This window comes from Piliocolobus tephrosceles, chromosome 13 (genome assembly GCF_002776525.5).
Source record: "Piliocolobus tephrosceles isolate RC106 chromosome 13, ASM277652v3, whole genome shotgun sequence".
Lineage (NCBI taxonomy): Eukaryota > Metazoa > Chordata > Mammalia > Primates > Cercopithecidae > Piliocolobus > Piliocolobus tephrosceles.
The window spans coordinates 27944169-27957278 of NC_045446.1; the positions used below are offsets into that span (position 1 = coordinate 27944169).

General features: G+C 44.5%; 1 protein-coding gene across 3 annotated transcripts in view; it reads right to left on the bottom strand.

Moving 5' to 3' along the window:
* PRR5L (proline rich 5 like) overlaps positions 1 to 13110 on the bottom strand; it is a 96502-nt gene that overhangs the window by 46334 nt on the left and 37058 nt on the right. For 2 of the 3 annotated variants that reach the window (XM_023185528.3, XM_026454071.2), the window contains one exon: positions 7129 to 7177. In XM_023185528.3, the coding sequence (XP_023041296.1) occupies positions 7129 to 7177 (49 nt within the window). Of the gene's footprint in view, positions 1 to 7128; positions 7178 to 8505; positions 8792 to 13110 lie in introns of those variants that run through there. The other variant, XM_023185531.3, reaches the window with a different exon arrangement.

Consider the following 13110-nt stretch of genomic DNA (forward strand, 5'->3'; position numbering starts at 1 on the left):
CTGGGTTCTGCCACAGGGCTCCACCCAGCTGGGCCTTCCTCTCGACTATCCACATTCAACATCTAGCAAGGGGAGTGCCTGGCACTCGAGCGGATATCCATTCCCAAATGAGATATTCTTTCCTACCCCAGAGGGAAAGCAGCTGTGTTGCTCTGCCTTCCCAGAACCTGTGTTAACCAGTTTCACTCCAGACATTTGCCTCCGGAGATATCAATGTCTTAGAAGGTTCCCGTTGTTGGCATAAACCCAGGGCTGGAAATCATAGGCCACTTCCAGGTTTTTTTTTTTTTCTCTATGACTTTGAAAGACCAGCCATCACCTCTAATGATGTGTACATCTCCTGTGAACCTGGATGCCTTCCTAGATAAACAACAAAGCCTTACAAACACAACTTACGCCCAGGCCCAGAGAATTCCTAATAAGCCAATGTTGGTGTGTGTGAGTGTGATGAGACTCACGAGAAGTCCCCAAATGGAGATTGAAGAAGTGGAAACGCGGTGCTAATACTAATTCTTCATTTAGCACCGTTTCAGCCATAATTCGAGGGTGAATTGGGGCTTTCAAAAGGTTATGTTTACAAGGAAGAAGGAAGACAGTCCATGTCTGATTTGCTGAACACTCAAAACAAAAACAACAACAAATAAAGTAAACCTGGAACTCCTCCTGCCTGGGTTTTTGGGATTTTTTTCCTGGGGATTCCTTGAGGGCATTTAAATATAGTCCAAGAGATTTTTCTTCTGTGGCCAGATGACCTGGGCTGGGTCTTCGCACCACCATTTACTAGCTATATGTATTTGTATCTTAGACAAATAACCCCCATCTCTGAGCCTCAGTGGCAGCATCTGTAAAAGGGGGATACATAATAACAGAACCATCCTCATCAGTCATCAGGAGGAATAAATGAGTTAGCCCAGGAGAAATGCTGAAAGCATTGCCAGGCTTGAGCATGCCTCACAATCACGCAGGACTCATCAAAACGCAGATTGTGGCTGGGTGCGGTGGCTCACACCTGTAATCCCAGCACTTCGGGAGGCCGAGGCAGGTGGATCACCTGAAGTCAGGAGTTCAAGACCAGCCTGACCAATACAATGAAACCCCATCTCTACTAAAATTACAAAAATTAGCCAGGCATGGTGGGGTGACCCTATAATCCCAACTACTCGGGAAGCTAAGGCAGAAGAATTGCTTGAACCTGGGAGGCAGAGATTGCACCGAGCCGAGATCGTGCCATTGCACTCCAGCCTGGGTGACAAGAGTGAGACTTTGTCTGAGAAAAAAAAAAAAAAAAAAAACAGATTGCTTGGGCCCCAACCCCAGAGTTTCTGATTCAGTTAGAATTTGCTTCTCTGACAGATTCCCAGCTGATACTGAAGCCCCTGGTTCGGGGACCATACTTTGAGAACCTTCAGCTTGGAACAATGCCCAGCATGTATGTGCTTGAAAATATTAGCTGTCATTACCATTATCATTAATTCTGTTCTCCTTATAGCTCTTAAAGAGCCTCAGAGAAAGTCACCTTATTGCTTTCCATATTGAACAAAAATTTCCCGACGCTTCCAACTCAGTTTCTACTTCTCATGCCCACTGAATCACTGAGTGTTTCCACTATTTTAATACCACATTGTTTCCAGCATCTGCTCCTACCTGTTATGCCTCCCCCATCAATGCCCTAAGCCTGGCTCCTGCTATTCCTTTCTCATCTACAGTGAATCACCAAATTCCCTACATAGTGAGTTCCTGCAAATACATGCTCATGTAGAATACCACACTTCCATGATTTAGGAGGAATTCTGTCCCCATAGAGCTTGAAAGGATTATGAAATCCCTAATTACACCTCATCTTCAGAGCTCATTTTTGGGTGATATATTTTCAGCCTTTGGTACCCATGTGCTCCTTTCTTCCACAACTGATGTGCAATAACCTGAGTCCAATGAGGATAAAGATTTGCCACTTCTGCAAGTCTATTGATTTTCATCTTTATCTCAATTATATTAAGACCTGTGGTCATCAATTTTAAGATCCATTTTTTCCAGATAAACTCATAAAGTATGGTAAAAGTACAATCAAAATACTCAACTAATTGCACAAAATTCAAATAATTGCCAAGGAGATTAAAAACGGCAAAGCTGCTGAAAAGTGACCTCTGGCAGGCAGCGAGCCCCACAGTGAGTAGCCCAAGACACCCAGGGATGCTTCTCGAAGCCCGCAGTCTGGCTCCACCTCATTCTCGCCCCTCATGGTGGCCAATGGGAGCTTCTAAGCCACCCCAAAGCTTACAGATTCCACAATGCTGTTCTTCTCTAAGTACTGGCCAAATAAAAAAAAAAAATGCAACCTCTAATGACCTCTCACCTAAAAACGTAACTTCTCCTCTGTCGTCTCACCAGATCCTCGTTCCATTTGTTCAAAGCCCCCCTGTGTGGATAGGCCCCAATTTCACCTTTAAAGAAGAATGTATGTGGAATTCCTTTTACTACTCTCTGTTCACCCAATTAGCTCTTTTTCCATTTTGGGAGTCCTGCTTGTTAGAGAAGCCTGTCCAGCTGATCAAAGAACAGCTGAAACTTCTGTCTCCTCCTCAATTTGGATTTCGAAATCACAAAAGTTACTTTCACCACTCTTGATCTTCTCTCTATCCAGCTTGCCATGAATCCTCAGAAATCCTATCTTTGTTCCCACAAAGTATAATTGCTTTTTCTGGGCCTGATTTAAAGTCTTTGCCATCCATTCAGGTCTTCAGTTAATGCTACACTCCTTCAGCTCTCTGCCATATGCTGTAAACTCTAGGGAAAACTGACCTCCTGGGACTCTTGCAGATACTAGCAGCAAATGGAAAACTAAATATATATGCATACATGCGCACACACAAATGTATCTCAAACATTACCAAGTATCCATGACCTACTGACAACTGTGGTAGCTAAGTTTCCTCTCTTCCTAGTATTAACCCATTCAAAGCCACCGACTCTAGCCTGAGTTTCTGTTATCAAGTGAAACACCAGTTCCAACAAAAGGAATTGAACTTTCTGGGCTTGGGGGAAAAGCTTGTAACACACGCAACAAAGCCAGTAGATACAGAATGGCAGAAAGTGCAATCTGCAAACACGCCCATGCTCTGAACCACCAAGATACCTAATTAGGTAAATAGGAAAATCCAGAACGTTTCATATCATCAGTTTCAAAAATTACAAGAAACCAATTATCCCTCAGAGCTGTCACTAGTATATAGCGTTTCTCTTGGAAACCCCAATTTTCCTTCCGAGCACAATTCAAAACAGAGGGAAAGGAAAAAAAATCAATACTGGAAATGTCAGAGACTTTTCCAGCCAGTGCCTTACGGACGTCTCTCTGGGCTTCCGCAGATCACACAGCTTGTCTTCTCTGTGTGCGGGCATGAGATAAGCACAGTTTTCCTACATGATTTCTCTTGGCCTCACCCGGGGTCATTTTCATTATTTCCCACTCAGGAAAGTGGGAAATGTGTTAAGACTCACAGAATGTAAAATAAGAATGTTCACTTACAAAAGCAGAGCCACAGAAAGGGCTGTCCGAGTGGCAAGCTCGGAGTTGGGGGTCAGAGTGAGGAGACAGACTTGACTGCTGAATGCAGATGCTTGGGCATGGCCATCTGAGCCTCTGCAGTGCAGAGCCCAGCACCCAGGAAGCCCATCGTTCACCTTTCCCAACAGCCACAGCCATGGTTTTGGTGGCTTTCCTGTCCACCCCTGGGTTCCATTCCTCATCTGTCCTCAGGCCTTCCTTCTGCCCCTTTACTGGAGGAACACACTTTCTGGCATTCCTCCTGATTTTCCCTCCTGAAACAACATCTGACAGTCGAATGTGAAGGCTAAGCTCACCTCTACAAGCCTTCCCTCTGGGACGTGCCTCCTTCTATGGAGATTTCTTCTGTAAAGTGAATGGTTTGAAACCGGCCCATTTTTAAGCAATACCTGGTAATGGGCTTTCCAAATCTGAATCTCTCTTGAACCACCTGCCTGACTAGGGCCAGAGCCAGGGCCACCTACATGATTATTCTTTGCATACTATTTTTCTTATATCAATCCACTTTTTAAACACATAAATATGTTTAAAACAGAAACCATAGCAACATCGTTTACACTAAGTGAAATGGAACTCAATGATCAACTCAATGCCAACAAAATAATGTTAAGAAATCCTAACTAGTCAGTGTCCCTAGCTGAAGACACTAAGTTCGAGGACTTCTCCTCCTTCTTCAAACAAGGGAGATTACCAAATCCTGGAGGAGGGGAGAGGACACCATGGTGCCACTGAAGATCCTCTCTAGCACAATGCCAAGGGTGAAAGGAAAATAAAAGAGGAGAGCAGTTTCTAACCACAAAGCCTAATGTTATTTAATGTCATTGCACGCATCACCTAAAATCATTTCAGTGATCTGTGGCAGAAAATCCCTCCCTCTCTCCCAAGAAGGTTTACTGAGTATCTACTATGTTCCAGGAACTTTGCAGGGAGTGGAGAACCAAAAGACTAAGAAAGAAAGAAAGAAAACAAGAAAAAAGCTGTGTACCCACATGACGCTTAAAATCTACTAAAAAAAAAAAAAAAACTGCATCTAGGAGAGCCTTGTTTCCAGATCAGCACCTTAAATAAACTCCGATTTAAAACTGTGAAAACCAGTCCTTGCCCCGCACCCCTGGCAAGAGACTCTATTCACATAATAGCTTCTCTGATTAGGTTCCCGATAGGAAATGACAAGTGGTTATTAGTTTTTAAGCATCTGGCACGCTTTGTAAGCAGCAGTAACCGCCCCCAAAAACCTCAGGGCTTCCCAGATAAACAAGTCCCCACCCAAACACCCTTTCCTATCCGCCCTAGGGGTAACCCCCAGCGCCAAAAGACAAATGACATTTAAAACCTGATGGAAACCACACCAAACTATGGAGCTTTTAAATGTCAAGGAGGAAGGCAATTCAACCCAGCAGGTTTCTCCAGGACTGACTGAAAAACCACTTCTCTGTAGTTAGATTTTTAAAAAATCAATCAGTAGAGACAGCAAGAGAAGAGAGTGAGGCCAAGACTGACCTTTGAGTCAAGGGCAACTGAAATGATTCACATTTGTGACTAATTATCGCTCTCTTAATCTTTATGTTTTTGTCTCCCTGAACAGGAGCTGTCTTCCAAGCAGCTGAGACATATGACTGGATTGAATTCCAGGCTTCTGTTGGGTCTTGGTTTGTCCAGATTTAGAGGAGCTGTCCGTGTGTGTGTGTGTGTGTGTGTGTGTGTGTGTTTAAACAACTGACATGTCATTCTTTTAAAGTGCATGTAAAAGTCTAAGCTTCCTGAATCTCATAAAGAAAAGTTATAAAAGGATGTCCGTACTGTTTTCAAAACCTAAAATCTCTTTAAACTGTCTTATTAAAAGTATGCTCTATTTGGATACAGAATAATATTGCTAACCTGAAACCAAGATGTTATGCATTGTATGCCACTTTTCCATTTGAAGAGATGGATTACACCTTAGAATAACACATAGGCACTTATATAAATTTAGAAAGCACTTATTACTGTCTTACTCTCTCTGCTAGTCACTGAGCACTTTTTATAAATAACTTATTTAGTCTTCACGACAACCCTATAAGGTCTGGTCCTATTACTTTTGTTGCACAGAAAAGGAAATACAGAGAGGTAAAGCAACTTGCTCAAAGTCACACAGCTAGTAAGTGGCTATGCTGGGCACCGAACCCAAGCACTCTGCCTCTAAAGTCTGTGATCTTGACCACTACCCCTATACTGCCCCCCTACACACTATGTGCAGAGTGCTTTACATGTGTTATTTCACATAAAGCACATAATAACCTTTTAAGATAAGTTGTATGTTTAGTCGCATTTTACAGATGAGGAAACCGAGGCACAGGGAGGTGAAACAGCTTGCCCACTCAGCAAACGAACGAGAAGTGGGGATTCTGACTTCACTAAAGTGCCGTCCAGTCAGTTACTCCTTGTCACCCAACACTCCCCATTCCCTCTCCACCATATATGCCTTTGGTTACAGTCATGAAAACAGCTTGTGTCTGTGAATGAGAAACTATCCTCTGATTGGTCCTGGAACCTTAAACTCACTAGCTTTATGCTAGAGCTTTATAGACAAGAGAGAAGTCTGACTGATCCAGACAGTGGATCCAGATGTGGTATGATTCAGGGTCCCCTGGGGGATCCCCATGGTCAAAACTATTTTCTCGGTAATACTAAGCTATCTGTTTTATTTCCCTTGCATTATCCACGAGTTTACAGTGGAGTTTTCCCAAAACTACATGACATGCAATACCATTACAAGTTGAAAATGAAGCAGATATAAGAATCCAACTGTCTTCTATGAAGCCAGACAATGCAGTCATCTCCTTACTATTTTATTCTGAGAGCTATTTTTCATAAAAATGTAATTGGTGCTAGTATGTAATAGGCTTATTACTTGAATAAATTAAGACATATTTTAAAGCTCTTCAGGTTTAATTTCTTTTTTTTTTTTTGAGACAGAGTCTCGCTCTGTTGCCCAGGCTGGAGTGCAGTGGCCAGATTCAGCTCACTGCAAGCTCCGCCTCCCGGGTTTACGCCATTCTCCTGCCTCAGCCTCCCAAGTAGCTGGGACTACAGGCGCCCGCCACCTCGCCCGGCTAGTTTTTTGTATTTTTTAGTAGAGATGGGGTTTCACCGTGTTAGCCAGAATGGTCTCGATCTCCTGACCTCGTGATCCGCCCATCTCGGCCTCCCAAAGTGCTGGGATTACAGGCTTGAGCCACCGCGCCCAGCCTTAATTTCTATTATGGTAGAGATAGACATAAGACATATAATGGAACCATCCATACTATTCTTTGTTTTGATCCAGACAAGGATCAAAATATTTTATGTGTGTAAAGGGGTCCTGAGACCAAAATGCCTGAGAACTGCTGCATGGGACTGGGATCTCCATTAACTGCTGGGGCACTCAGGCCTGGTGCCCCTCTGCAACACACAGCACACAGCAGGGACTAGGGATATGTAATTTTGGCTGTTGAAAGAATGTCCAGTTGTACAGTACTGGCCACCCCCTTTAGGTCCATGCCCCCACATGCATGATAATGACGGATGCTCATATCCACACAGCTTACCTGAAAATAGTCTGTAATGAATGATCCAAGTTCACTCTTCAACAGCCGCCTGGGGAGAAGGGAGAAGAGAAACACCGTCAAGCGGCCCTTGATGGTACAGCTCATGGTGACAATGTGCTCACCAGTGGCATGGGGTGGGGCCAGGCCTGAGAAGTTAGGGGCACTTTCTTAGGTCCTGGTCCCCCTGCCCCCATTGTTATCATGGAATTGCAGCAATAGAAATCCTAGAAGATGCGTTCCTCAGTTCACTCTGAGAAAGTAGCACTGTGAAGAGGGCAACCAGCCACAGGAAATCCTAATTCCAGCAGAGCTGCTAGGGGCAGGCCAGGGCACCTGGCTTTATATGAAGCAAAAAGAAGAAAAGAAAGACCATGATTTTGCACTCCTCCACATTTGCAGAGCACTTTATAGTTTAAAACGCATTTTTCATACATTCTTCAACCAAGGATTATAAAGTGTATGTTGGGGGGGGTAGGAGTAATTATTATTCTTCCTGTACAGATTTAAAAAATTATGCCTCAGAGAGTTCCCCAAAACAAGTCAGTGGCAGAGCCAAGATTTGAACCCAGACTTTTTGCAAAATCAACATCTTTCCCCATAACTCCACCCTGTCTCTCCTCCAAATCCAGAACCCCTCCCCCGACCCAAAATTCAACTTGGTACCATGGTTTGGTTGGTCTTACAACCCATGCCCAATGGACTGAAGCAGTCTTCAAGGTGGGCCACAGCAGGGAGAACAGAGAGATTTTATTTATCCAGCAATGAAGATGTGTTGAATGGCTCTTTATGTGTTACACGTTGTTCTAGCACCAGGAGTTCAAAGGTAAGTAAGACAGACAAGGTCTCTGCTCTCTTCTTGGGGGCTGATGGATAGATAGCATGCTAATAAGTACACTCACAAGATGATTTCAATGAATCTTAAGTGCTAATAAAATACAAATGGAAAATAGGGATATTGACGCTAGCTCTCCTTTTCCCTGTGACAAATAATGGAACCACCCATACTATTCTTTATTTTGATCCAGACAAGGTAAGGGAACAAAAAAACAAGAATAACTTGCTCCCCAGATCCAGTGAGTTCCCTAGGGAGTAAACCCTTCAGGATTTCAAATGCTTTTTTTTACTCATCCCATTGGCTATGGCTAATAAGGAGCAAATGCTCAAGTTTCTGACAACCCTTGCTGAGGATTCACTCCCCCAAAACATGTTCACTCATGTCACTGAAGGATAAACAAGAGGTTACAGCAAGATGTTGTTTTGTGCAGAGAAAACAGGCACAATAAAATTAAGACAAAAAAGAGAGAACCACACGATTTGAATTTCTGTGCCAGAAAAAGCCCTGGAAAACCACAAACACACATTGAACGAAGAAAATACCTTCCTTTTCCCATGACAGAAAATACGTCTCTTGTGGATGCTGCATTTTGAGGGCCAATTTAACGGCAGTCTCATGGAGGGCCACCCCGTCAACACAACCCAGGGGTTCTCCCAGATGTGGGCAGGTCTGATCCAAGAGAAGGAAGCCTTTGTCAAAAGCCACTGGACTAAGAGCAGGTTGGGCATCGCTAGTCTTTGAGGCAGAGGCTAGACGCGTCTCTCAGACAGGAAACAGCAACCTACGGGGCAGCCTAAAGTGGATGGAGGCTTTGAAACAGGAAGAGGTAAGAAGATTGCTTCTGACCACAGGAGGGAGAAACACCTTCTAACAAAGTCCTCATGGTCCTTGGGAAGTCTCAACGCCATAGGTGAAGAAGCCAAGCTTTCCGCACAAGTGGAAAAACAAGTCCTAACAATAGGCTACTTAGGGCAGAGCTTCCCAAGGAGGTATCTTGGGTACTCATGATGCTGAGGGACTAACATGGTTCTGAGATCATATAATACGCTGTGGAATTGGTGTCCCAAGGAACCCACAGTGGGAAAACACTGTGCTCATGAAGATGCCATGGGTAAGATTGGAAAAGAAAGAGGTCGGGGTTAAGGGGGCCTTCAAGATAAAAAACTATGGACATCCTCCTGGAGAGCAGCATGGAGGAGGGATCTATGCTGGTGTTGGAATTATGAGTTTGGGCTGGATATGACTGAACAAGTAAAAGTTGCCCCAGGCATCTCACAGTGGGATGCAGAAAAGCATCCTGATGCTACCCAGTTGAGGAATCCAAGACATCTCCTCTCCTTCGATCAGGGAGGGCAGGAAGGGGCTTCACTCTACAGGGAGGGTGGAAGCCCAGGAGCCTTACATTGCAGCCAGGGTGCAGCAAGCCACAGCCAAGGCCAGAATTCTGCAGAGGGTCCCAGGAAGAGAAGTCTAGGTAGAAATCAGCCTAACAGAGCAGAAGCTAAAAAGCAGACAATGCAACTTCCAAGATAAAGACTTAGCAGAAAGGACTCTGAAGCTAGAAGCAGCTATAACAGGGGTGATGAGATGGTAATGGGGAAGAATAAAGAAGTAGAACATGAAGAGGGGCCTTCTACCATGCTGCTAGTGATAACGATTTCTTTTTTTTTTTCTTTTCTTTTCTTTTTTTTTTTTTTTTTTGAGATGGAGTCTCACTCTGTCTCCCAGGCTGGAGTGCAGTGGCCGGATCTCGGCTCACTGCAAGCTCCGCCTCCCGGGTTCCCGCCATTCTCCTGCCTCAGCCTCCCGAGTAGCTGGGACTACAGGCGCCGCCACCTCGCCCGGCTAGCTTTTTTTTTTTGTATTTTTTTAGTAGAGACGGGGTTTCATCGTGTTAGCCAGGATGGTCTCCATCTCCTGACCTCGTGATCCGCCCGTCTCGGCCTCCCAAAGTGCTGGGATTACAGGCTTGAGCCACCGCGCCCGGCGGTAACTATTTCTTTACTGAGGAGGAACCAGACGTGATGTGGTAATCTGCTTTATATACTTTAAAAATAATGGTCCATAGCCAGGTACAGTAGGAGAACCACACATTTGTCCTTTTATCAAATCTAGAATGCAAAGCCTTCTCCACTAGGTACTGTTCATAGAATTATCTGAACAGAAAAGACCTTATTGATCACTTAAGGCAAGATTCTATTGCTCTACGTGGGCAAATCAGTAAGCTACACTGCCCTTATTCCTTATAAAATCCTGCCTTCTGTCTGGGCATGATAACATGGTTAGACAGGGTCACATGTCACATATGTGCGGAGTTTTTCGTTGCAGCAAAATATAGAAATCAACATAAATATGCACCAATAAAGTGCTAATAAAAAGATTATATTCGGCCGGGCACGGTGGCTCAAGCCTGTAATCCCAGCACTTTGGGAGGCCGAGACGGGTGGATCACGAGGTCAGGAGATTGAGACCATCCTGGCTAACACGGTGAAACCCCATCTCTACCAAAAATGCAAAAATATTAGCCGGGCGTGGCGGCAAGCGCTTGTAGTCCCAGCTACTTGGGAGGCTGAGGCAGGAGAATGGCGTGAACCCGGGAGGCGGAGCTTGCAGTGAGCCGAGATCGCGCCACTGCACTCCAGCCTGGGCGACTGAGCAAGACTCCATCTCAAAAGAAAAAAAAAAAAAAAAAAAAGATTATATTCATCCAGGCAATGGAATTCTATGCAACTATTTAAAAAAGGGAGTGAAGAAGTGCTCTAAATAATGACATGAAAGATTTAAGTCATAGTAAGCAAATAAACAATGCAAGATACAGAACAGTGTGTACATACAATAGGCTATCTTGTAAAATGGGAAGAGAAAAACAAGAATACACATTTTAGTTTACATTACATTAACACATTTGTCGGTCAATTCCACTCTTATAACTTGCTGTTCGAGTCTGTATTACTATATGAATGGGTTTCCCCATAGGCCCTTAGAATTGAAATATATAGCTCCGTGATTTTTAAACACAGAGAACACAAATACATTTTATTTATTTTTTAATTCATTCGCTGTTTTTTATTGAGACAGAGTCTCACTCTGTTGCCCAGGCTGGAGTGCAGTGGTGCCATCTCAGCTCACGGCAACCTCCGCCTCCTGGGCTCAAGCGATTCTTGTGCCTCAGCCTCCTGAGTAGCTGGGATAGCAGGCACCCAACACTGCTCCCAGCTAATTTTTGTACTTTTGGTAGAGATAGGGTTTCACCATGTTGTCCAGACTGACCTCGAACTCCTGACCTCAGGTGATCTGCCCACCTTGGCCTCCCAAAGTGCTGGGATTACAGGCATGAGCCACTGTGCCCGATCCACATATGCATTTTTTAAAATCATATGTAAAAAAGTACTGGGTTGTGTGTCCTCTTCTCCATACCTACAGGTAAAGCCTTGGAGAAGCTTGAAGTTGTTGCTAGAAATTACGTAGGGCAACACAACACTTTAGCCAACCCAATTCCCTGAAGTTTGGGGAAGATGCTGTCCTGCAGACACCACATCACCAGACCCCACTCCAGTCCACAGACCTTGTATAAAGTATCCAGTATTATCAACTGTGTTTCCATATGTATTTCTGACATACACATAAAGAAACTCTGGAAGAATACCCAATAAGTTACTGTTACTAATACTTACCTTCGAGGAAGAGAGAATGGAAAACTGGTTTCTGGGATACTCAGCCTCCCGAGTAGCTGGGACTACAGGCGCCGCCACCTCACCCGGCTAGCTTTTTTTTGTATTTTTTTAGTAGAGACGGGGTTTCATCGTGTTAGCCAGGATGGTCTCGATCTCCTGACCTCATGATCCGCCCGTCTCCGCCTCCCAAAGTGCTGGGATTACGGGCTTGAGCCACCGCACCCGGCGATATGTGTAAAATTGTATACCCTTGCTATATGTGTAAAATTTTTGAACCACATCAATACAACCCCATTCAGAAACAAATTTTTGCCGGGCGCGGTGGCTCAAGCCTATAATCCCAGCACTTTGGGAGGCCGAGACGGGCGGATCACGAGGTCAGCAGATCGAGGCCATCCTGGCTAACACGGTGAAACCCCGTCTCTACTAAAAAATACAAAAAACTAGCTGGGCGAGGTGGCAGGCGCCTGTAGTCCCAGCTACTCAGGAGGCTGAGGCAGGAGAATGGCGTGAACCCAGGAGGCGGAGCTTGCAGTGAGCTGAGATCCGGCCACTGCACTCCAGCCCGGGCGACAGAGTGAGACAGTGTCTCAAAAAAAAAAAAAAAAGAAACAAATTTTTAAGATTCTGAAGTTAATAACCACCACCAAGATTATTGCTGAATGGTCAGAAGCCCAAGAAAGAATCACAGGAGTAAGTCCCTATCAAGGGCACATCAGGAAGCAGGGTGGGTACCAGCTAACAGAGAATCCCACAAGTCCTGGGAGCCCACCAGTCCAGACCTGCCTCAAGCTGGTAACCCAAGAACCCTTTTTCCCAGGACTATAGAGAGTGAAAAGATGAGGAAAGGGGGCGAGGAGTCCCCAGCAGCACTGGCTAGGCCAGCCTGTGAGCAGACTGTGGCTGAGTCATGTTGCAAATCTATAATCCATGTCTATACTCTGTTTATTCTGCTTGCATTGGTTTATAAGGAAAGAATGTTTCTGAAAAAAACTCTATCTTGTCTCAGCTGAATTGAGAGAAGGGGATTTTCCACACCTCTGTTCCAACACACCATCTCCAGTGGAACTTGGCAGACACTTCCCCACTTAAAAGCTACCTTCCCCCCATCAAAAAAAGAAGGAACTCAGAGTGGAGACCCCATTAATTAATTATTTGAATCTTAACCATTTACTGAAAACATAATGTTATGTGTTAGACATGGTGCTAGATGCCGGAAGAAAAGGATGAAACAGAGCTCAATGATTTCTCCTGTGCCCCACGAGAGAGTGATCTGGTCCACTCTTTTATAGGGCACAGGAGGTTCATCTTACCCAAAAGATGAGAATAAAAAATATCAAGGCATTAGAAACCTAGGCCAAAGTCATAATGAGACAATTCACCCTATAGCCTTACTCACGTTTACCAATTTAATTTGTAAAGGACAAGAAAGAAGAGAAAAGCTGGAGACAGCCAAATTAAAGAGGCTGTGGT